Genomic DNA, 22,630 nt, shown 5'->3' with positions numbered 1-22,630 from the left:
GCAGTCTTCTGGGGCGTGAAAGAAACTACTCCCTCTCTCTCTCTCTCTCTCTCTCTCTCTCTGTGTGTGTGTGTGTGTGTGTGTGTGTGTGTGTGTGTGCGCGCGCGCGCGCGCGCTTGTGTGCTCTTTTTACTGAAGCTCAACCTAGGGATTGCTAGGCAAACATTTTGCCAAGAGTCACCTGCCCAGTGTTGTTTTGTTTTCTTTGTTGTTATTGTTGTTGGTTTTTTAGTTTGGGTTTTGGTTTTTTGTTTGTTTGGTTTCTGGGAGAGGATCTTATAGGGAGTGCAGGGTGGCCTTGAACTTGGACCTTCCTGCACTGGTCTCCAGAGTAGTTGAGAGCAAAGGCTGGGGCCCTCAGGAGTCTATCCTTTTTTTGTGGAAACAACCAACTGAGCCCCGGTCAAGAATTGGCATTTTTCAGGCCTCCAGGTACTAACTACCCTTCTCCTCCCCTTCCCCCAGTTGCACACTGGCCTCCTGTACATATGACTAGAGGCAGACCTGGAGCCAGTTGGAGATGCACAGAATCCATGAACAGGTCTGCCTTTCATGACCCCTGAACTTTGCCAAGAGTCCTCTGCGTATAAGAGGTGCCTAAGGAATCCCCAAAGAGGTAGCAAAAGATGTGTAGACAGGTACATAGATGATGACCCTGACCGCTCCCTCCCCTCCCAATACAAAAAGCACTGATAAATCTGTTGGCTACCATTAGAGCCCCAGGACCAACCTCTGGGGGGTGAGGGTGGGGTTCTTCAGTTCTACTTCTCACGCTGGGGAGGTCAGGGCAGTGGTGGGCAGACACTGTTGGTGGGGAATGACTCAGAAGCTCTGGAGTTGTTGAGTCTAGAACAGGTACATTCCTCCACTCTGAAAAAGGCCACTGCTAAGGTCTTGAGTCCTGGTGTGTCAGTCACAGGAGGCAGGGGAAAAAGATAAAAGAGGCTCCCTAAGAAAAACAGGGCCTGCACTCAAAACCTGGCCAGGGTATGCACGACTTCTCTGTCTGTACCTGTATGTCTGCAAATGCGTTCCTACAAACCTTTCCTTTCCCTTTTTAATTGTATTGTTACTCTTTGAGGGTATTATTTCTTTTCTGCCCGCACTCTGAGGCTTAATATTGTTTACAGTCTATTAGCTCAGGCTTCTTATTAACTAGCTCTTACAATTTAAACTAACCCATTTCTATTATTCTATATTTTACCATGAGACTTGTGACTTGTTACCTCATATCTTGCTTCTCTGGTGGCTGGTGTGGGAAGTCCTTCTGTATATGTGTTGCTTTTATTGGTTAATGAATAAAGAAGTTTCTTGGGCCTATGGCAGGATAGAATAGAACAAGACAGGAATTGCAAGCAGAGATAGAAAAGAAGGCAGAGTCGAAAAGATACCATGTAGCTGCCGAAGGAGACGGATGCTCTGGAACCTTACCAGTAAACCATGAGTTTTGTGGTAAGATATAAAATAATAGGAATGGGTTAATTTAAAGTATAAGAGTTAGTTAATAAGAATTCTAAGCTAATAGGCCAAGCAGTGTTTTAATTAATATAGTTTCAGTGTGATTATTTCGGGTCTGAGCGGCTGGAAAACAAACGAGCAGCCTGTCTACAGGTGGCTGCTGGCATCTCTCAGACTCTGCCTTCTTTTCCTTGTATCTTTGCTTGGGTTTCCTGCCTGGCTCTATTCTGCCTGGCTATTGGTCAGATAACCTTCTTTATTAACCATTGGCCATAAAACATACTCACAGGAAGATTTTAACTTTAACATTGTAAAATTATAACAAAACAGTTATCATACAAGAGTTACGGTACAATATTTAGTTTATTTGTTTTTGGCAAAATTAAAGGAAATATTTTATTATCTATCCTATCTTTGTGAGCCTAACATTTTATATCTAATTTCTTTTGTCATAACTAGGAGAATTGTAACTAACTAGTCTTGAACTCCATTAACGACCCCAGAAGGATACAATAATACCTCTGTAAACTAGAAGTACATTGTAAGTAACTTCCAAAATTCTAGAAGTGATAGATATATCTGGCTTTCTGGACAGTCACCCAAAGTTCTTCTGTAACATTGGGTCATCCATGTTCAGCCTATAGGCCTAGAGGATCTGGCAGACTTCTCAGTGAAGCAAGACATTTGAAACTGCCCTTTCTATATTGGCACTTTGTCAATCATTTTCTTCTGTGTCCTGCAGAATGTCTGGCAGACTCTTCCATGAAACAGGAACCCTGAAGAACTATCCCATCTTGTTTTGCCAATTTCAGCAGTCACTTTTCTGTGTTATACAGCATGCTGTCAAACAGTCCAGTTGAGAGCACTTTCTTGCCCAAATGGCTACCTTGCCACAATGAAAACAAACTCCATAGGGAACTTCTTTGATGCCCATCATCCTCTTGAAGTAATTGATGCTGCCAGGAACAGATGTGTCTCACTGTCAAGAAAAGTCTAAATTCTTAGAACATTTTATATGCCATATTCTGTAGGTGTTTGAAGATTACCTATCCATCTGAAATACATCTCTGTACATCTAGAAAACCTAACTATCATGACTATAAGTTTGACTATTATAGATGACTACTAATTTGTTTTTTATCTGGGTTTTTTTGTTTTTTTTTTATTTTATTTATTCTTTGGCAATTTCATACATAGATACAATGTATCTTGGTCATAGACACTTCCAATCCCTCTTCCCATTTCCCAACACATGCCCCTCCCATCTTCATGTCTTTTTTTTTTTTTTGGTCTTTTTTAATTGGTTTTTTTTGAGCTATACTTTTTTCTCTGCTCCTGTCCCTTCCTCCTCCTCCCCTCCTCTCCTTCCCATGACTCCCATGTGACTACTAATTTGTATTTCTTAGCTATATATTACATTTTAAATGAGCTGTATGAATATAATACCTTAACCAAGGGTAGAAATATATACAAAGTATAACAAAATTGAACTTAAATTTGTATCAATAAACCAAAATCCATACCAATGTAAAGTATTTGAGATTAACAGGTTTTTATGGATTAAAATAAATTTAATAATCTACCTTTCTAATTATTTTTATATCATAGTCCCATTTTTTAAGAAAGAGATTAAATATGACCATTAATCATTTATAATCAATCTCCTTTAAATGAAAACAAACATTTATAAATAGTATTTTGGGAATTTGGTAGTAGTTTTCTATGTTAGCTCCTGCTTATTGGGAGCATTGGTAATGTTATGGGGATCCTGAGAAAGTTTGGGATTATGGGTAAATCTTAGCTGTACTAGTCTGTGAGGCTATATTGTCTCAGCCAGTTGCCTTGAAGCTGTTCTGGATGTTGGGTCACCTGGGCTATGATTCCCATTGGAGACCTCTCAGGGGTCTCACTTGATCAAGCCATAGTCCTACCCCTCAGCCCCTTTTGTTCCTCATCTGTCATTACAGGGATCAGTGTCATTTGAGGACGTAGCTGTGGACTTCACGTGGCAGGAGTGGAAGAAGCTGGATGCTGCTCAGAGGACCCTCTACAGGGATGTGATGCTGGAGACCTACAGCAGCCTGGCATTCGTGGGTGAGGCTAACCTCTGTAAACCTGCTAGCTTTCTGCTTGGTGATAAGTGAGAGAACATGGCTCACTGCTCATAGTAAGTTGATAGGCATGTTAGGAGACACACTCCCATGTGTATTCATGTAGGACAGTGTGTCTTTGCGATACACTTGCTGGTGTGTAATAATCAGACGATGGTAGCTGGTGAGTCTGTCGGCTCAGATATCCTTTGTATGAGGATCATCTAAAACTTCCTGACGGCTGTTATGAAATACTCAGGTAGTTTGGCAGGTATACATTCACCAATGTACTACTGAGCACTCCAGGTTTCTCGTTCCTTCCAAAGGCACCCCAGTGGCTACACACATCTTTTTATCTGTGGCTTTCTCCTGCATCTTTTCCACACTCTAGTGACCAGTACTTGATAGCGTTGAGGTAAATTATAGCTTGTAAGCCTGACGGGAACATGCCAGGTTCTGTTTCTGTGTCTGTCACATTTTACTTATGTTCTCTGCCATTGCTGGGGAGACAGAATAAAAGCTCCGTGCATTTTTATCTATTTTGATGAATAAACGAGTTTCATCCAGCAGACAGCAAAGATGAATCTCAAGCAGCTCCTACTGAAAACTCTGAACCCCGAGGATGAGCAGACACATTCCCTCACGGAATCTGTTGCGTGATTGTGTGAGTCTTGTGAGGGGGTGTTACCAGCCCCTTCTCCTTCATGGGAGACCTAGGTATCTGCTCTCTGGTTCTCCTTACCTCATTACCACCGCTGTGGCTAAGCCTTCTGCAGCTCAAAGCACAGCTGCAGCCCATTTCAGGCTACTGTGTCATTCACAAAACTCCCCTCCAGCTGTGTCCATGCCACCGTGCCCATGCAGGTGTGTGTATGCCACATTCTCTACCACTTCTTTTGTTGAGCATCACCGACTTGACCATGTATCGTGGGTTATGTGAACAGTGCTACAGCAATGAGGATAGTGCAAGTTTCTCTGCAAAAATGTATATGCTTGGGGCTGGAGAGATGGCTCAGAGGTATAGAGCATTGACTACTCTTCCAGAGGTCCTGAGTTCAATCCCCAGCAACCACATGGTGGCTCACAGCCATCTACTATGAGATCTAATGCTCTTTTCTGGTGTTCAGGCAAAAATGCAGCCAGAATACTGTATACATAATAAATAAATAATAATTTTTTAAAAATGTATTTGCTTATTCACACACATACTTAACAGTGGGAGACGATTGCTATGTAGTATTTCCATATTTTGTTTCGTTTGTTTGACACAGGTCTCGTGTATGTCACACTGGATTTGTATTTCTTATATAGCACAGTTTGAATTTCTGATCTAGGAATCAAGGATGTGAGACCAGCGCTGGTTTATTCGGTGCTTAGACGGAAATCAGGACATCTTGACTACTGGACAAGTGCCCTGATAATGAGCTACTTCTCCAGTCCCTGTATTTATATTTTAAGGAAACATAAAAATGTATTTCTTTCTTTCTTTTTTTTCTTTTTTTTGGGGGGGGTGTTCAAGGCAGGTTTTCTCTGTGTAGTCCTGGCTGTCCTGGAACTCACTTTGTATACCGGGCTGGGCTTGAACTCACAGGCATCCACCTGCCTCTGCCTTTCATGCATTTCTTATTATCGATATTAATTTATATTCCTGGCATCAGATTCTGAAACTTCCAACTGATTTTGTGTTTTGTTGGGAACTTGAAACCTTTGTTCACTGCATTATCACTGTCCAGGTTCAATTTTGCAGTTATTCTAATGGCCAAGTGCAAGGTCACAGTTAAGAACTCCGGGAAAATTTATGGCTGGTTCTTTTTAAAACCACTATCTCTGTCTAGAATGTCCTAAGTAGCATTTAAGTTGGATTTTTTTTTAAAACTCTTTTAGAGACCAGCCACCCAGCTCCCAAATAATCAGAATCTTACTCTAGTTGTGAATGCTAACTACAAATAAGCTTTTCTTGACTCATATTATCCCACCTACCTTTTCTCTCGGGGCCTTTACCTTTCCCCATTCTAGTCCGTTCTTTCCTCCTTGCTCCATGGCTGGTTGTGTGGCTGGTTGTGTGGCTGGTTGTGTGGCTGGTTGTGTGGCTGGTTGTGTGGCTGGGAGTCTGGGCCCCTGGAGTCTTGCTCTCCTTCTCCTCTCTTGTTCCTTTCTCATCTGTGTCTTCCTCGGCCTAGATTTCTCCTCCTTTTCATTCTCTCTACAGACCAGCCCCACCTCTCCTTTCTCCTGCCTAGCTATTAGCCAGACAGCTCTTCATTAGACCAATCCGGTGTTTTAGGTAGGCAAAGTGACACGGCTTTACAGAGTTAAACGAATGCAACATAAAAGAATGCAACTCATCTTTGCATCACTAAACAAATGTTCCACAGCACAGATGAATATAGCACAGTTTAAATAATATTCTGCATCAAAGCTGTCTTTCCAGCTTCATCTTTTTGTTTCCTCTTGTCATCTGCTTATTGAAATTTTAAAATTATGTTGCATAATTTACTGTGTATTGTGTTACTTGGGAGTAATATTCCAAAGACTAAAGAACATGAGTGTAAAACTAGCAAATTTGAATGCACTAACCATAATGCCAATCAAAGAAATGGGGTTGTTGTCTTCTTTCTTCAGTGGACTTGACAGCACTCTGACGCCATGTCTGTATGATTCCCTGTTTGCAGGGCACTGCACAGCCAAACCTGAGTTGATCATTAAGTTGGAGCATGGATTTGGGCCTTGGAGTAAAGCAGAAGCCTCAGTCTGGAACTTTCCAGGTCTGTGCATGAATACTGAATAAAGGAGATGAACCAGAAGAGAGATAGCTGGCTGCTAGTCTTAGTGTGCTGTTTTCACCATTGCTGAGGACAGCTGGGCATGGGAACCAGACCCATGACCTTTGCAGTCCTTAGAGAGTTCTCCCTTTCGAGCCATTTCACTGGTTTTGTTGAAGGGAAAATTTATATCTATGTATTTATATTTTCAACAAATATGTATGTATGTATGTATATGGGGTTTTGTTTAATTGGTTGGTTGATTGCTTTTTCGTCTTCATGACAGGGTTTCACTGTGTAACAACCCTACCTGTCCTGGGTCTCACTCTGTAGGCCACGATGACTTTGAACTCACAGAGATCTTCCTGCCTCTGTCCCCTGAGTGCTGGGAATAAAGGCATTCACCACCACTGTCCGATGGAAAACAAAATACACATACACACACACAAAGAGAGAGAGAGAGAGAGAGAGAGAGAGAGAGAGAGAGAGACTGACTGACTGACTGACTGACTTAAAAATAAGACTGAATAACAAGATCCTGAAAAACTTGAGAGGCTAGCTACATTGGTGAGTTCTCCTCTTGGAGAATCAAAGTCATAGACCTAAAAACTGCAGACGAGCATTCCTCAGTGGAGGAGGTAACAGTGTTCTGACCATTGAGTCAAGCAATGTGGATCAAGCATTGTGGCTTACTCTATAGCAGCAGCCTGGCCTTGGAGAAGAAACTGGTTACGTTTAAGTCACATTTCTTGGAATTCTAAAACCAGACATCCTGTGCTCCAAGAACCTGGAAAGAAATCATCACCAGTCAGAGATGCTGTGGACACCGACAGTTCCTATGGAGAGGGTTTGTTATTTGTTTGTTTGGGTTTCCTTTGTCCAAGAGCAGCCATGGAAACTGAAAGTGCAGAGGCACTGAGAGAAATGCTCACGGTGCCTGAGGTGTGTAAGGTTTAACGTGTCTGACTGTGGAGGCCCAAGTCTGGTACCTGAAATCATCCTTAATCGCTCTTCTTCGTCATCCGTAAGGTCTCTTGCCAGCTCCCCCTAAGGTTCTTTTGTCGCTTTCTGATCCTATAAATCCAATGTTTAATCTAGCCTGCCTGAATTATGGAAATCTGAACTCCAGTTCTCATGCATGGCCAACACTTAAGCCACTGCGCCATCTCTCCAGAGCTGTACTAGTTTATTTAAGAATTAAATTGTCAGCCGGGTGGTGGTAGCGCACATCTTTAAGCCCAGCACTTGGATGGAAGGCAGAAGCAGGCAGATCTCTCTGAGTTCCAGGAGTTTCAGGACAGCCAGGGATACATAAAAAAACCCCGTCTCAAAACAAACAAACAAAAGAAAGAATAGATTGTCATATCCAATGTTGCTATAAAATTTACATGAGGAAACTGAGGGACTATATGTTTCAGTTAATAAATAATATGGTTATTCATGGATACTGATATTTTTATGTTATTTTAGATGTTCGAAAAGCACATGTTCCAATTGAGACTATCCAGGAAAAGGAAGAGAGGTATTTGTGTGAAGAGAAAACTACCAGTAGCAATATATCTAATGAAGAAGGGGCTGAAGTAAGTAAAATTTTTATTGTGGACACAGACTACGTGTAATCTGAACATTAAGAGTGGAAATGTTTGGGGAGGTTTCCTGTAAATCTTTCTCCTGTCGAAATGTACTACTTCTCCATACTATATAGGCTCGAAAAGAGCCCAGTGATGGTAACTGAGAAACTCCTCCCATATGTTGTATATCTTAGTCTCTGTAGCAAGGGGGAAAGAGCATCCTGCCATTTTTGACCAGGCATATCTTTCTACACAAAGGAAATATTCAATGGGGGAACTTTATATTCAAGAGACCTCTGGCTTTTTCAGGGTATTTTTCAAATCTTTTGTTAAATAGCACTTATTGTTCAAGACACAGTTTGTTTAGGATGAAATAATATCCGATGAAAAATTGAGGTTTCATGTTAAAAATAATCACACCTCACAAAACATTAGGAAGCCAAGTTAGGACAATGTGTACAATGAATAAAACAAATTCTTCTGCCTTCAGGCACAACTAAAGGTTCAACAGAAAATACACCAAGGAGAAAAGCCAGATTCTTGTGTGGAAACCTCCTGCCAAAGGCCCCAGCACGAGAAGAGTCACACACGCAGGAAACACTATGACTGTGGGGACTGTCATGAAGCTGTCCGTGGTAAGTCACCACCCACAGAACACCAGAGCACGCAGACTAAAGAGAAGACCTATGAGTGCAAAGAGTGCCAGAAAGAGTTCTACCACAAGTCACATCTCTTTCGACATCAGAAAACTCATACAGGCAAGAAGCCCTTTGAATGTGACGAATGCCAAAAAGCTTTCTACCACAAGTGCCATCTCGTCCAACACCAGAGGATTCATACCGGGGAGAGGCCCTATGAGTGTAGAGAGTGTGAGAAAGCCTTCCGCCGCAGGTGGCTTCTGACTCTACATCAGAGGACTCACACAGGGGAGAAGCCTTATGGCTGTAAAGAGTGCAGGAAAGCTTTCTTCTACAAGTCGCACCTCACTCGACACCAGAGAACCCATACAGGCCAGAAGCCCTACGAATGTCATGAGTGTAAGAAAGCTTTCTGGCAGAAATCAAACCTTACTGCACACCAGAGAATCCATACCGGTGAGAAGCCCTACGAATGTAAAGTGTGCAAGAACGCTTTCTACAACAAGTCAAACCTCACTCTGCATCAGCGAACTCACACGGGTGAGAAGCCCTATCAGTGTGAAGAGTGCTGGAAAGCTTTCTACAGCAAATCAAAACTCAGCCGCCATCAGGCCACTCACACAGGTAAGGAACCTTACTAATGTAAACAGTGCAGAAAAGCTTTTCCATGGGACTCATTTCTCTCTCAAAATCAGATTGCTTTCAAGTGAGAAGCACTGAGAGTTTAAGGGGAAGTTTGTAGTTTAAATCTGCCCTCTTTGCACCTCACTGAACTCAAGTAGGCAAGCTCTGGGAACATAAAGAATGCCTTAAATGTTGCTACTGTATCTCTGGTCTCTCTTCCTGAGTGACTCATATGAGAAACCCTAGGTATTGCATAAAACCTGTTGTGTACTGTTGGTCCTCACTTGAAGTCAGAGATTGCATGCCGGTGAGACTGGTGAATGTGAAGAATGTTTGAAAATGTTCTTCCACAAGCCAGGTCTTAACTCTAGGGAACACATACTGGTGCAACTTCCTAGGGCTGTAAATGGCTTCTTTCTGCATATTCAATGCATACATGTGAAATACCATTTGAATTGAAGGACTGTAAGAACTTAGTTGATTTGACTTCAAGATATACAAGGAGGTTAGTAGCCCTATGAATTTAATGATTACAAGGTTTTCTAATAGGAAATATTGTCGCAGTTATTAAAAGCTCACACAGATGGGGGATTCTCTAAGTAAAAACCAGAAAACACCCAGAAGAGTTCAGACCTCAAACTATGTGAGTATACATAGAGTATATACAGACGTGAGAGTAAGTGTACAGCAGATCATTTACCCGGTTCAGACTGGGTAACTTGCTTTTCACCTTGCCCATTTTGGGTGCTGGCGCACAAGTTCAGGGCAGTGTAGGGCTCTAAAGCTTGTGGGAGGGAGCATTAGAGCACAGGGCTGTGAGAATTCCATAGAAAGTGGTTGATGAGGGGCCTCCGAGTCCCAGGTGGTGGTGGAGGGGCCTTGCATTCCAGGAAATGGATGTGTGAACTTTAGGACTTGTGTGAGGTGGGGAGAGAGGCCCTTTTAGTTAACTTTTATGCACCATACTAGTATTAGCTTGGAGACCATAGCCTTGGTCCTGTTTGTAGAATCAGCTATGAGGATGGAGAAAAATACAGCTGCAAGTGGGAATGACCTGTTTGGTGTCTGTCTAGAGTCTAACAAATGTGTATCATCGGTTACTCATCTGTCAGCATAAAAACTACAAAAATGATAAAGTATTTATGATGTAGAAAACTATGCTTCATTGTTACCTCACTGCATCAGAATTCATATTATTCTATAAATATAAGGATTTTAGAGTAGGCATCCAGCCACTCATATGTTAGCAAGCATCAAATCACTTTTTAAAGTGAAGAATCATGGCCACCAAGTTGGTTCAGGTAAACATGCTTGCTGTCTGTCATGCAAATTCTAGTTGGTCCGGGCCATGGTGGCGCACGCCTTTAATCCCAGCACTCGGGAGGCAGAGGCAGGCAGATCTCTGTGAGTTCTAGGCCAACCTGGTCTACAAGAGCTAGTGCCAGGACAGGCTCCAAAGCTACAGAGAAACCCTGTCTCGAAAAACTAAAAAGAGAAAGAGAGAGAGAGAGAGAGAGAGAGAGAGAGAGAGAGAGAGAGAGAGAGAGAGAGAGATTCTAGTTGGTCTTAATAAAAACCCAGAGTCAGCTATCAGGGGTGAAAGCTGGAAGATCAGAGGAGCAGAGCAGCCAGTCACTAGTTCTTACCTCTGCTGAATCCTCAGATCAAAGGGTAATCCTGTCCCTAAGAATCCTCAGACTGAATGCTAGCTCTATAAAATCTCAAACCGAATGCTCAGGCTGAATGCACTGAGCTCCTGTCTCCTTCCACTTTATAGCCCTCTCTCTGCCCAGCCCTATATCCGCCCCCCCCCCCCCCCGCCGTCTCCACGTCCTTAGTGCTGGGATTAATGGTGTGTGATCCCAAGTGTTGGGATCACCTTTGTGTGAGCTCTTGCAGCATGAATAATAAAAACCCAGAGAAAGAAATTGGGACTCAACCTGAAAATCTGAAAAACAGGACAGCCAAGCCACTGGAGAAGTCTTACCTCCACCAAGACTGGGTGACTGCAAACTAACCAGCTAAGCCTCTCTCGCTCCTCCCATTTTATATTCCCTTTAGTGCTAGGATTAAAGGCATAGGTCACCACCACCTGGGTTTGTTTCTGCATTGCAAATCAGTAACTATGTTGAGAGGTTCTTTAAAATCCCTTAGTACCATAAGAATAGCATATAATTCTGAGTTGGACAGAATCATAAGGGTTTTGTTCCACTTTACTTAAATTTTCTGGTTTTTAATCTGCCTTTCCTGATTTGCTTGCATTAGTATAGAATGTAGTATAGTTATTAGTGTGTCCCATACAATGTGAGCAAGGATCCAATTCATTCTCTTTATAAGTCGAATTCTCTCGTTTTTGGAATAGTTATTGTTAATCTCTCCCCCAAAAAAAGAGCTTGCTACAAGCTCTTTGCCAGGGTTCAGTTTCTTCCCATAATTTGTTAATTTCATCATTATTAAACAGTACTCTAATTTCTGCTAATTAATGAAGTCTCAATTTTTCTTTTAGAATTAACTCAGAAACTTTTTCCACATAAGTTTTTAATTTTTTGCTCAGTTTGTAGTGAAAAGATACATTCTAAGATAATATCTTCCCTCTGCATTAAAATTCCTCTAGGGGCCGGGTAGTAGTGGTGCATGCCTTTAATCCTAGCACTTGGGAGCAGAGGCAGGTGGATCTATGTGAGTTCAAGCCCAGCCTGGTCTATGAAGTGAGTTCCGGGACAACCAGAGCTGTTACAGAGAGATCCTGAAATTACCTGGCGCTAGTGAGAAGGAAACATGGAACACACAACAAAACCACTTAGGGGTTTATTAGAGGGGGTGTGCACAGGCCTGGGGAAGTCGGTGTGCAGAGAGAGAGAGGAAGATGGCACGTTCAGCTTTTAAAAGCTTCCTAGCGTATGCATATAGGGGCTTGATGTGGCTAAGTTGTACACAGATGACGGGCTCACATATATGCACAAGGTCTTAGCTGAGTCATGCGTAGATGATGTAATCCATGCAGCACACGGGTCACGCGAGGCTCTTAGCATCCCCAGGAGCCACTAGGCACTTCTGCTTGAGGGCTTGTCTGCACATACATGGCCCCTAGAACCCAGAAGTATCAGCCTTATGTGGCTGAAATCATTACAGATCCTATCTCAAAAAAAAACAACAAAACACAACAAACAAAAAATTCCTGTAGGGGAATATTTGGAGAGTACTATGACCAGAATGCAGTTAAGATTTGAATCTACACGATCCACGTGTGTCTTCTGTAATTTCTCTTCAATCAAAGTCAATTCTCTTTCAGTTTCAGCTGATAATTCCCTGGGACTTTTAGGCCCTTGTTGCCATCTAAGGTTTTGTTTAAATGAATTAGTTCATCAGGTTTTACCTCAATCGTGAGCTGTAACTGGGAAGTGTCTTCTAGCAATCTTTGGAAGTCATTAAGAGTTTGCAGTCAATCTCTCCTAATTTGCACCTTTTGGGTCTAATTTTCTGTAATCCAAATTTATAGCAGGAGTCCAGTTAGCTATGACAGAGCCTCTGCCATTTGGCAATTTCTGTAAGGGTATATCAAGGTTGGCTGTCTGAAAATCCTATACTGTTCCCCTCTATATAATGCAATGCTGAAACTGGCTCTCCATTAACTTCTTCTGTCTGGGTTTGAACCTCTCTGTGATCTGTTTTATTAGATTTTTCCAAGTCCTGCATCTTAGCGCTCAGATTAATCAACTTTTTGGTGATATAACAAAAACTATAATGCTGACAATATTTACAATTGATGTTCCATAAATCCCATCTAAATTAGATATTCCCTCCTTTAATTGATCCGTTTTTAAACTGTCTAACATATTATCATACAGAGACCCAAACTCCTCTATTCTAACATATTATCATACAGAGACCCAAACTCCTCTATTATAACAGTTTTTCTCATTTTTTAATGTGTTGGGGGGATACTCTCTGTTTTAACTAATTCCTCCCTTTAAGAATTCCCAATTATCTTACCAAATTTACCAACAAAGTTGATGAAGATATGAGGCTGATTATTGCTGCGTAGAACCGTAGAAGCCCGACTGGATTTCAAGGCAGCTACCGAGTTTGTCAGCAGACCAAGAAGGGGGTTCAGGAGAGCCTGCAACCCACAGTGGAGAGGTGGCGCTGGAGCCCATGTGCAGCCCCAGTCTGTTGGTGGTGCCTCAGGCAAATGGCTTTTTCATGAATTCATACCCCAAATGTTGGGTGCCAATTGTAGCACAAATAATAAAAACCCAGAGACAGAAATTGGGGTTCAACCTAAAAACCAGAAAAACAAGGCAGCCAAGCCACTGGAGAAGTCTCACCTCTACCAAGACTGGGTGCAAGCTAACCAGCTAAGCCCCTCTCTCCTCCCATTTTATACTTCTTCTAGTGCTGGGATTAAAGGTGTAGGTCACCACCACCTGGGTCTGCTTCTGCATTGATCTTGTGTAGCCCAGGGTAGCCTTGAACTCACAGAGCTCTATCTGCCTCTCTCTCCCAAATCTTGGGATTAAAGGTCTGTCACCATTACCTGACTGGCTTTACCTTTGCCTCTGATATCCAGGCAAGATTTGTTTATGAAAATACAGATAATATACCATTATAAGCTCTGTTTCTCTTTTAGACAGATTCAATCTCAGGTAGCACAAGGTGGCCTTGAACTCACTGAGATCTGTCTGCCTCTGTCTCCCATGTGCTGGGATTAAAAGTATGTGACACCATTGCCTGGCATCTATGACTAGTTAGTGGCTTAGCTCCACGTTCTGATATTCAGTCAAGCTTTATCTGTTAGATCCCAAACAAAATATCAGTATAGCTGTCAAGATTGCCAACATAAATGGATCTCCTGGGCCTGCGTCAGAAGATAGGCAGCCCACATAAGTTGCCGTTTAGCCTCTGCGTGCACACTGTAGTACATGCATGCTCACATACCTGTGCATATACTACATAAATCAAAATGAAGAAAAAAAAGAAAGAAAATGCATTTGAAGCAATAGCGTTTATTTTTCTGGACATTTACCCAGTTAAAGTTTACTTACCAAATTTGTGTTGCTTGTCTCTTTTATATTAAAATTTCCATACCAGTGATGACCAATGGGGTGACCACCTGAGTTCAATCCTCAGGACCCATGTGTAAGGAGAAAACTACTTCTTCACATGTACATCATAGTATGGGCATCCATGCATTTAACACACTTATTCAACATAATGATATTCTATTATTTGTAGAGCAATCATGTAAGAAATTGCACTGAATTTAGAATATGTCATTAGGCAATTTTAGCTTGCCCCCCTCCCCAATCAACCAGTGGTGGTTGTGTTTGCCTTTAGTCCCAGCTCTTGGGAGGCAGAGGCAGGTGGAGCTCTTATTTTAAGGCCAGCCTGGTCTACAAAGGGACTTCCAGGACAACCAGGACTACACAGAGAAACCCTGCCGCCATTGCTAGTGATTTATTTTTAAGTACAGTATCTATCTAAAGCCCCATTGTTTGGTACTAAACATTGTAGTCAGAGCTATTCTAGTATTCATGTTCCTCCTGATGAGACCTGCCAGCGACCAGTGCCCATACAATTCAAGATGAAACAGAACCACTGCTCAGAAGTGCCTTTACTGACATTCTGTGACACTTATTCTGGAGAGCAGACAGACATGGTGCTGAAGCCGGTAGCTGAGAGCTTACATTCTTATCTGCAAGTAAGAGGCACAGAGAGAGCACTAACTGGGAATAATGTGAGTTTTTGAAACTTCAAAGCCCACCTCCAGTGACACACCTTCTCCAACAAGGTCACACCTCTTAATCCTTCCCAAATAGTTCAATTGAGTAGAGACCACATATTCAAACGTAGAAGCCTATTGGGGCCATTCTTATTCAAACCAACACAAATATTTTTTGTATACACAGCTGTGGCTATTTTAGGCAGGCATAGCTGGATTTTCATTGTTTTTATTTCTTGAGGCAGTGTTTCCTCTGTGTAGCCCTGACTGTCGTAGAACTTGCTCTGTAGACCAGACAGGCCTTGAACTCAACAGAGATCTGCCTGATTCTGCCTTCTGAGTGCTGGGAATAAAGGAATGCACCACCACTGCTAGGCTACAGCTGAAGTTATTAATGAGAGATTTTTAAGCAGGATTTTTTTTCTTGACTATGAACATAAATCATTAACTGTTTTTTTAAGCACACAGCATCTTCCTTAGGTTTTTGTTTGTTTGTTTCTCCCTGTCACAGAATCAGGGGGTCAGCCTGACCCAGGACAGGGACTAGGAAGTCCACTTTGAGATAATCATGCTTGGGCCTTGAGTGTGCAGGCCAGATCCTGTCTCAGATGCAGCTTTTCAGTGAGCTGATAATACCAGACACCTAAAGAACTTAGGAAGTAGTACCACCGGTGTCTTTATGAATGAAAGAAGGAACAGAAGCAGATGTATCCAGGCTTGGTAAGGCATAAACTAAGGTGTGGTAAGCTTTCTCATCGTCCTTTATTTGGACCCCCAGCCCCCAAATAATGACACTGAGACCTAGCATTGGCTATGAATGCTTGGCCTTAGCCTTGACTTGCACAGAACTAGCTCTTCTAACTTAAATTAACCTGTTTCTACTGATCAGCTGAAACTCTGTCTTGAAAAACAAAACAAAACAAAAAAAGAAAGAAAGAAAAAAGTCAAAGAAAGAGGAAGAAAAAATAGTAAAATTGATGCTAGAAATGACGTGTTAATAAATGTGCTTAGAAGACAGTAAGTCATACAAGTAGAATTTAGCTAGAGGGAAACTGCCCCCCAAATACTCCAAAGATTAGTTTGCCAACCAGGCCTGTCAGAAATAAGGGAACTATAGGATGCTAGGGTGTGGATGTTTGTTTAGCAGGGCTGAGTAGCCATTGGACTCTATTCCCAAGACTAAAGAAACAGCTCTGTCTTAAATTCAGCCATTAGACCCTGATTACCATTCCCAAAGATTCTGAAGGGCAGCTCTGGGAGGCAGCATAGGCTCACAACTGTGCCATTAAGTCTCCTGTTCTCTTATCAGAAAAGCATAATTCTTCCAGGTAGACAATATGACCCTTGGTAACAACTATTTCCGAAAAGAAAAAAAAAATTAAGCCAGGCCATGGTGGTGGAAACCTTTAATCCCAGCACTCGGGAGGCAGAGGCAGGCGGATCTCTGTGAGTTTGAGGCCAGCCTGGTCTACAAGAGCTAGTTCCAGGACAGGCTCCAAAGCCACAGAGAAACCCTGTCTTGAAAACACAAAAAAAACTTAAAGGACAACACTGGCATGCTTAAAACAATCCTGGGAAATACAGAAGATCCATGCTGTATAAATGTCCTGTCTGCCTAAGTGGTCAAGCTTGCAGTCTCCTGTCTCTGTTTATATTGAAGTTTGGCCTGGGACCAAAACAGACTTATGGGTGACAGTGTTCATGGAATACATAATCCTGAAGTATATGTACACTAGTAAATTCTTTTGTTCGTGTCCAACTCTCCTTAGGCATTAGCCCAGCTAAACAAACACTATCATAGAGCTTTTCCTGAAATAAATCGCTCCTCATTGGCTTAATGAGTTAACAGAAGTGGTTGCTGACGTCTGTGCTGCTGTACCGGCCGTGGCTCTTATGATGGAACAATTGATGAAGCAGTGAGGTCTTTCCATTACTGTTGGCTTTGCCTGAGATCAAATGCCTTTGTTTGGAATGGATGATGGTGAGCCCTCAGGGATCCTGTCTACACCTTTGCATGTCCTAACCCAGAAGCACAATTAAGATAAAAGTTAAAGTATTTAGTTAAAAGGCACACCTTTTAAGACTTAATGTGGCTGGATAAAGTGTCCACTGTCAGAGCTCTGATCAGGAAGGTCCCAGAGTCCCCCAAACAGTAAGGGCTACTGTCACTGCTATGACATGTACACCAGAACTATGTGGTGAAACCCGGTTGCTGAAGATGACACACGCTTTGGTTGCAGAACTCAGGAAAATAAAAGAGTGATGGAACTGCATAGTGCCCGGAGGCTCCATGCTGGCTGCTTGGCTGTGTGCTAGGCAAGGTGCCTGCTAGTGCCCAGATGGCGTGACAGCTTTCTGATTGGATTTTAGGGCTACCCCACAGGCAGGAACTCGTGTACCCCACAGGCAGGAACTCGTGTCCGCTACTGTAAGCCAGGGGTAAAGCCCATAGGTAAGGAGTCACAGGTCTCTGTGGGCAAACGACTGCTATTGTTTTGTTGAGTGGGTGTGACCTTATCAAACTGTCTCCTCCATATTTGTGCTTTGCCCATAGGTTACTGCTTCTGTCAACTCCAATCTGCCATGGGAGGAAACTTCCTCTTTACAGTGGTGTACCACAAAGCCTCATAACCACCTGAACTCCTGAGACTAAGTGACTATTGTGACATTCTGATCCAATGCTCAATCTCAGATGGAGGAAAATAATCAAACATCTATGTCATCCATCTAAGCCTCAGGGAATGTTCTGGAAGAGGTGGCTTGAAAGAATGTAAGAGCTGTAGGAAGGTTGGAGGGTTTTTTTTTTTTTATCAATAGCCTCTAAATTGAAACATTTCCATCCTGGAGGGAGGCTCCTTAGTACTCAGGAAATAATCTCACAATTGTCAAGAAGTCCCTGAAACTTATTAGATTCACCAGGTCCAATTCTCCCAAGGTGATATAGGCAGTATCAAACCCTAAGGAGCGGAGGTTGAGCAGTTGAGCTGTCTGGAGGAAACTGATCTGATAGCTGGTTGTGGGTTACTCAGAAAAATCTGGGGCTGTAGCTTTTGTGAGTTTTATGCTGGTATGGTCTTGTCAGGGGCACATCTGCCTTTGAGTAGCCCATGCTTATGTAAGTCACTCACTGCTCAGGCTTCTGTAAGTTACCCTCATTTATTCATCAAGCTGGACTTTGGTCTGTTGTTGGTGCACTGCCTAGGGTGAATGGATGTTTGTTTTGTGTCTTCCCAGGAAAAATCAAAAACAGCGTGTGAAGATGAACCCGCTGAACCTGAACCTGAACCTGAACTGCATCAGAATCTGCCCACAGTCTGGAAAAGTTGTCAACACCCTACTGATCACATCATTGCTAGAGAGATGTCGGTATATGTCTTAGGGTTTCTCTTGCTGTGAAGAGACACAATGACCAGAGCAACTCCTATAAAGGAAGACATTTGATGGGGTGGCTTACAGTTTCAGAGGTTTAGTCCATTATCTCCATGGTGGGACATGATGGCGAGCAAGTAGACATAGTGCTGTAGTTGAGAATCCTGCATCTTGATTGGCAGGGAAGAGGAAGTGAACTGAAGCACTGGATGAGGCTTGAGCACATATGAGACCTCAAAACCTACCACACTGTGATGCACGTCCTCCACCAAAGCCACACCTACTCCAACAATGACATACCTCCTGATAATGCCTCTCCCTCTGAGCTTATAGGAACAAATTACATTCCAACTACCACAGTATATAACATATACTCATTCCAAATTAGTTTAGTAAACAGTCAGCACCATGTTTTACCAGTAAATAATTAGTAGCGCTCATGTTTTGTTTAAAGTTCCTTCATTTTCTCCTAACACAGTAGCCATGTTTTAAAGTATTAACTCTTCTCATTAGTTCTTATTATGCTCACCTCTCTATCTATCTATCTGTCTGTCTGTCTGTCTGTCTGTCTGTCTGTCTATCTCTCCATCTGTTCCTGTCACTGAGTAGTCAGAGGGACAGCCTGAGTCATGGAACTTGGAAAGAAACTTGAGACAAGCGTGCTTGGCTCTGAAGTAGTTGGTCCAATCCCATCTGAGAGTCAGCCTTTCAGAGAACTGAGACAGCATGTGCCTGTATACTTTTTAAATATTATCTGTGCCCAAAGGGCATTTAAAAGAAACATCCAAGAACCCAGAAAGTGATGACATCTGTGTCTTTACAATTAAAAGGTATAAACAAAAGCAAGAATGTTCATGCTTGGTAAGGCAGAAGCAAAGGCAGACTACAGGCATAAGGCAAGGAGGCCCAAGAACATGAAGGCTGTCCTATATCAGAGCCAGCAGGTTTGTGGACTCAATGTTGCTGCAGGCTCCTATGAGCGGGCTGGTATCTCAACGGCTATTGCCTGAAGGAGCTCCCGCATAATCTTCTCAAATGCCTTTAGCTGTTTGAACTGTGGGCAGGGTCTGTTGACATTCTCTGCTAACATTGTCAAAGGCCAATTCTATAATTTCTATAATATCTGAGGTCAGATTGAAAACCCACCTCTTCATATCACCAAATCCTGAAATGAAGGAATTCAGCAAGTTTAAACAAGTTCTGGCCAACTAGCCCCAGTCATGGGGGATCAGTTGCTGCATTTCAGCTCTCCCTCTTAACAATCCCATCATACATGAAGCTGTAGCTCTGTAAGTGGAGATGGCTTGTTTAAAATCACTAAGGACCTAAGACACAATAGGCTTCTATTCTGCCCACATTCCCCTCTTAGAAAACTTATCACCAACTCTGAGTCTAAAGGGTTAGAAATGTACCGGTATTTCAAAGTGCCACAGATAGGTATGGCTCAAGATCCTCTTGCTTTTGAGCTGAGTCCTAGGGTTAGTGCAGAAACACCAACTGTAGGGATGCAGAGGAATGGATGGTTAGCAGAGAACTTTTTACCTTCTGAATGATCAACAGAGTCAGAAAAGATCAAGGGAGACAAAGGAGGAAGGCAGGGCTCCACTCACTGTCTCATTTCCTTCTGAAGGAGCTATCTGCCCTGTGGTGTCTCCTTGTGCCAATAGGGCAGTAGCCATTTGCAATGGCCAGATAGTAAGGTGAAAAAACCACAAGGACAAGACATTGAATGGGATCCCCTAGATTTGCTGAGGAGCCTGTCTACAAACATAAACATCTTCCCATTGCTTCCTGGGCAGTGCTCCTGTAACAGAAGTAACAGTATTTGTCTCTATATTCTGACAGGTCATAGAAATCTCATTTTTGTACTTTCTCCTGAAATGCTTTTACCATTGCTTACCATATGCACATATGGCCTGCCCTTTGCTCTGGCATCCAGGAGTGGGACCGTAGCATGCTTTATAATTTTGTTTATACTTTCTTGTTGAATTTTTTAAAAGTTCCCATGTTTTAGTTTCATTCCTTTAACCAAAAAATTCAAACTCTTAAACTATTACACTTACTATTTTGCTATTTGCTTTACCATGAATTTTCCATTTTAAAATTATTAAGAATTTGCGTATAAAAATCAGATCTAAATCAATAAGGATAATATAACCTACTTATGAGAGGCTACTATGTCAAACTTAAATTCAAATTATGTGCAAATTAGTTAAAATTCTGAGCTTGGGTATGTCACGAGCAATGCCCATGCGTCAAAATAACTTCCTCACAAAGCATCGTATTTGATGTCATCGAGTATATTAAAGAATTTGAGCTATGATAGAGCTGAGGGATTTGTGTAGTTCACAGAGACTGACCTAGCACGTCAGAGGTCCTGGATCTGATCCCCTTGGCTATACACCCACAGCAGGGGTGGGGTTGGAGACGTACCTCTAGTCAGCATTTCAGAGGCTGAAGCAGGAGGACACAGAGATGTTGCTCTAACCATCTCCTCAGCCTTCCTGGAAACTACAGCTCATAAAAAAATAAAGGTACATGTTTGTTCTTTTATCTCGTTTATTTTTCTTGTTTTGTTTGACATGCGGTCTTTCACCGTAGCTCCTGTAATTCACTGTGTGGACCAGACTGGCCTCACACTCACAGACACCAGTCTGCTTTGGCATCCCACCATGCCTGACTCTACAAGCTTTATTCATTTGTCCTTCAATTTCTTTTTTAATTTAATTTTTTTGCTTTTTATGTCTATGAGTTTTTTGTGTATATTTGTGGACCACGTGCCTGCCTGGTACCTTCAAGGACAAGAAGAATGTGATGATGAAGATTATGTTTAGATGATAATTTGAGGCATCCTGGGCAATACAGCCAGCCCTTGTCTCAAACACAGAAACAAACCTACACCCAGGCTGGGGTTGTCCAGTTCAAATGTCAGAGCAGAGTAGGGAATTGATGGGGGAGAGTCTTCTGGCTTGTGTTAATTTCATTGGTTAAATAAAGAGACTGCCTTGGCCCTTTAATAGGACATAAAATTAGGTAGGCGGAGTAAACAGAACAGAATGCTGGGAGAAAGAAGCTGAGTCAAGAAGTTGCCATGATTCTCCCACTCCAGACAGATGCAGGTTAAGATCTTCCCTGGTAAGCGCACCTCGTGGGCTACACAGATTATTAAACATGGGTTAGATTAATATGTAAGAGCTAGCCAATAAAAGATTGGAACTAATGGGCCAAGCAATGTTTAAAAGAATACAGTTTCCGTGTAATTATTTTCGGGGTAAAGCTAGCCGGGTGGCGGGAAGCAGCCCACTGCTCCTAACACAACAGGGGACAACTTTCCTAAACCAGGATAGGTGAGAATGGGGAAATTGGGAGGCAAACCCTGATCATACACAACAGGGACACTTGTTTGCAGCAATGAGGTGGCTTCACAGTGGGTAAGCAATTACTTGGACTGAGGGTCTCATGCAGCCTAAACTGGCCTTGAACTGTTTAAAAGGCCTTGAGCTCCTGTTCCTCCTGCTGTAGCCTCCCAAGTTCTAGGATGACTTGGTGCACCACTAAGCCCAGCTTCAGGGTTACCTCCCACAGTGTCTGCAAACAATCAAGATCCCAGGAATAAGCGCATAGCATTAAACCAAGCCTCCATCCCTGAGGGACTTGAGGTCCTCTCATAAGCAGTAAGAGCTACTCGGGATGATGAAAGCTGTGCCACGGATTACTCTAGGGAGGAAAGTCTCGTTGAATTTACCTCAACTTCCAAAGTGCTTGGACCAAGACTGCTCTTTACATCCATTTTCCCCCATTAATAGTAATGATTTTATGATGTATAGATGTATAAAGGGAGTGTTTGATAATGTTCTTTGGCCACTAAGAGTCTTACTGGACCAAGAAAAGTATGAAAACATTCAAACCTGCCAATATATCAAATTGAGAACAAGAATGGGAAGGTGGAGACATAACCACCAAATACCCCAATTCTGCTAGACCTGCATGTATGCAAATCCAGGTCTAGGCCCTTGATCTTAGTACAGTGATAATCCAAGAATGGGCACTTGCATGTGAGTATGAATGAGCTCATGAGATGTCAGCCAAGCCTTGCACAGTTTGTTCCTCTCCCATGTGATATCGTCTATGCCCTGTATTGTATATATGTCCTTCTTGTGTTCATTAGCTAAATGAAGACGCTTCTCATTCACTGCATATTTGTAGCCCTCATGGACCTTGAGCAAAATGAGCATCTCTAGGAGAAAGGGACCCTCATGATAAAGCAAAAGTGTTTCCTTGGACAATCGATGTCTTTCTTTTTTAGTGCCCAGGATTGAGCCCAGAGCTTTGCACACACTAGCATTACAATACACCCCAGCTGGTGATTATATTTGATCAACTATTTACTGTATCC

At 42.4% G+C, this 22,630-nt stretch overlaps 1 protein-coding gene across 2 annotated transcripts in view; it reads left to right on the top strand.

Annotated features, from left to right (window-relative positions):
• LOC102001963 (zinc finger protein 25-like) overlaps positions 1 to 21,239 on the top strand; it is a 22,536-nt gene extending 1,297 nt beyond the window's left edge. Inside the window, exons 2-7 of one of the 2 annotated variants that reach the window (XR_003378736.1) lie at positions 3,426 to 3,552; positions 6,221 to 6,313; positions 7,781 to 7,890; positions 8,372 to 9,143; positions 17,420 to 17,635; positions 18,100 to 21,239. Coding sequence is in view for 1 of the 2 variants with exons in the window: in XM_005367005.3 (XP_005367062.3) it covers positions 3,426 to 3,552; positions 6,221 to 6,313; positions 7,781 to 7,890; positions 8,372 to 9,143; positions 18,100 to 18,122 (1,125 nt within the window). In the remaining variant the exon portion in view is untranslated. The remainder of the gene's footprint in view (positions 1 to 3,425; positions 3,553 to 6,220; positions 6,314 to 7,780; positions 7,891 to 8,371; positions 9,144 to 17,419; positions 17,636 to 18,099) is intronic. The other variant, XM_005367005.3, reaches the window with a different exon arrangement.
• Positions 21,240 to 22,630: the final 1,391 nt, after the last annotated feature.

Source organism: Microtus ochrogaster, unplaced genomic scaffold (genome assembly GCF_000317375.1).
Source record: "Microtus ochrogaster isolate Prairie Vole_2 unplaced genomic scaffold, MicOch1.0 UNK15, whole genome shotgun sequence".
In the NCBI taxonomy this organism is placed as follows: Eukaryota; Metazoa; Chordata; class Mammalia; order Rodentia; family Cricetidae; genus Microtus; species Microtus ochrogaster.
The sequence above is the reverse complement of the archived record's forward strand: the minus strand, read 5'-3'. Positions and strand labels throughout refer to the sequence as shown.